At 43.1% G+C, this 2,586-nt stretch overlaps 1 protein-coding gene across 1 annotated transcript; it reads right to left on the bottom strand.

Annotated features, from left to right (window-relative positions):
• Positions 1–1,425: 1,425 nt before the first annotated feature.
• LOC125515541 (chymotrypsin inhibitor-like) lies at positions 1,426–2,101 on the bottom strand. The gene is made up of 2 exons (XM_048681036.1): positions 1,913–2,101; positions 1,426–1,816 (listed from the first exon to the last, which is right to left on the bottom strand). The coding sequence occupies exons 1-2, from the start codon at positions 2,074–2,076 to the stop codon at positions 1,591–1,593; spliced, it is 390 nt and encodes a 129-aa protein (XP_048536993.1). The 5' UTR covers positions 2,077–2,101; the 3' UTR covers positions 1,426–1,590.
• Positions 2,102–2,586: the final 485 nt, after the last annotated feature.

Genomic DNA, 2,586 nt, shown 5'->3' with positions numbered 1-2,586 from the left:
CCATGCATGACGATGCATGCATGCCATGCCGAGCACACTAGCATGTACTCCCTCCGGTTCTAAATATAAGAACTTTTAGAGATTTCACTATAAACTACATACGGGTGTAAATTAGTGCACTTCCTGATGCAAAGATAGTTTTCAAAATTCAGATTTATTTGAAGGGTCGCCGCAGTTGAGCTATTTATTAAAAAACTGTTTGGGGTTTTCTCATTGACAGGGGTTTTTGATTGTAGATCCACTATTTCTTGGCAGTGTAAGACTAGTAATTTGTATGCTTGGTTATTATTATTTGTGTTTTATTGCTATGGTTTATGGTTTATTATTGTGGGAATTAATTGGAGGAGAATTAGATAAAGGTAGCACATACATGTAAATTTGTGAAAATATTTCATTGCTATTTGTGGTAAGTGGATAAACACAAATAAGTTGTGTTCTCGTGTACATCATCTCGTACATATGGTTGATCAAACCCCCACGGCCTTGTTAGGTTGATGTCACAGATAGCTTATGAGAGTTTACAATCCACTTTGTTTGGGCTACATATTCGAGAATCAGCTGTGGTTGTGGATTCTGGAGAATCAGAAGCAGGCTTTTTGTTTATCGATGTTGGTCAGTTGTTGGAACTATGAGTGTGGGAAATGTTTACAACACCCCTTCAATAATGAGTTTGATGTTTATATGTTGATTAAGCATAAATTAGCTGTTTTTGTCTGCTTTAAACTAATATAGTACAAACATACACTGATTAAGCGCACATTAACTAATTGTCCCATTTAGTTTTGAACTGCTCTTTCTGTAATGTTCCCGTGCCTTCTAAAGAAAATACTAACAGCTATACCTTCTTGTCTACCTTCACGTGTCTGTCTTAGTGGTGATCCAGAATAGTTTTTCCGTGGGCTGGGGCGGAGCCAGAAAATTTAGTCGATGGGTTCACTCATTATCTTATTGTGAGGATTTGGTCTGATTAATTCAATGTAAAGTCCAATTTCACACCACCTTACATCAAATATATAGTAGTCCCCTTCAAGGAAGAACAAAAAATATAGCACTAAAAAATACATTACAGAGAGAAACATAATATCACTTATGTTATTTCAGAGTGCAAAGCCAAAATATTATCATTTGTTATTTCGTAACAATGCACCGGGTATTTAATTAGTACTAACTATTAAAGTATACGGGTATTTAATTAGCATGGACTAGAGAGGCAATTTACTAGTGGGCTTTTGGGCTTTTTTTATTAGGCTGCTCACTTGGCGTTGGAACTTGATGGGTTCATCCCTTGTTTTTCGTTGGGTTCAGAGGAGTACGTATCTGTGTACGTATACTAGACCAAGAAAAGTCGTTGGGTTCATCTGAACCCAATGCTAACATGCTGGCTCCGCCCCTGTCTGTGGGGGCGCACACAAAATGAACCAAGTGTGGCCACAATCAATGAACTTTATTGCAATGGAGATACAACATAATGATGAACATATAGGTGCGTACGCGTACAATACATAATAATCTTGGCTAACATGAACCATGACGATGCATGCATGCCGAGCACACTAGCATATATTACATGCGTAATGGAGCGTGACCGTCCTAGCCGATGTTGGGGACCCTGGCGACGTCGCCGCGGGTGTTGACGAAGACGCGGACGCGCTTGTCGTTGAAGTCGCCGGTGACGTTGTTGCCGACGGGCACCACGAACACGCGCACGTCCGGGCGGTCACTGAGGATCTTCTGCTTCGCCACCTCGGACGGCGCCCCCAGCAGCTCCGGCCACGACGACTTGGCGTCACCCATCTCTGCGGAAAAAATCGAAGACCTGGAAATCCATGGGAGTATAATTGAGAAATTGCATGGAGATAGAAGAACACACATGTAGTATGGACATGAGTTTTCTGCAAGCTCTAGTGCTCACCTGTATGTATCTGAAAGCTGGAACCGGTGATGTGGTTTGCTTGCTGGTACTACTGCTTGTGGTTTCTGGATTGGATTGAGGAGACGGTCTGTATTTATAGCACGTAGAGATGCATGGGAACCCTGCACGGATCGGGCATCTTTGGCAGCGCGAAGCTTCAACATTGGAGGCTATAATTTTCCAGCTTTGACTGTGCGAGCGAGAGGGACACTTGCTTGCTCCGGGGTCCGCCCTAGTTCTTCTTCTGCTTCTTCGTGTGGTTGTGGAGGGACACAGCCGTCTTGGACCGGGTATTTCTATACGCGTTCTGACGTACATTAGTACATGCACGATGTACGGCCGGCCGGCTTGGTCGTTGTAGTTCGTCAGGCACCAATATAATCAACGATTTGTACGCCTGCGGATACTTGTCCGCATGTACTCGTAGCCAAGGATTTGCTGCATCTTCTACTGTGCAGTAGGTGCGGCCTGGTCACTGTGGGCCTGTTTGATAGCGTGGACCGATTTTTGCCTCTTTATATCTGTGGCTCGCTTTGGATAAGCTGAACAACAAATGCAGGCTGAAAATCATATTGTGCACATAGTTTGATAGTTTGTATTGCATCAATGAGTAGGTTATGCATGTTGTTTGGTAGTCTGTATTTGTGTTTCAGGGATGAGTAGGTGCAAACCAC

This window comes from Triticum urartu, chromosome 6, assembly GCF_003073215.2.
Source record: "Triticum urartu cultivar G1812 chromosome 6, Tu2.1, whole genome shotgun sequence".
Taxonomy (NCBI): Eukaryota; Viridiplantae; Streptophyta; class Magnoliopsida; order Poales; family Poaceae; genus Triticum; species Triticum urartu.
Note: the sequence above shows the minus strand (reverse complement) of the source record. Positions and strands in the feature narration are given on the sequence as shown.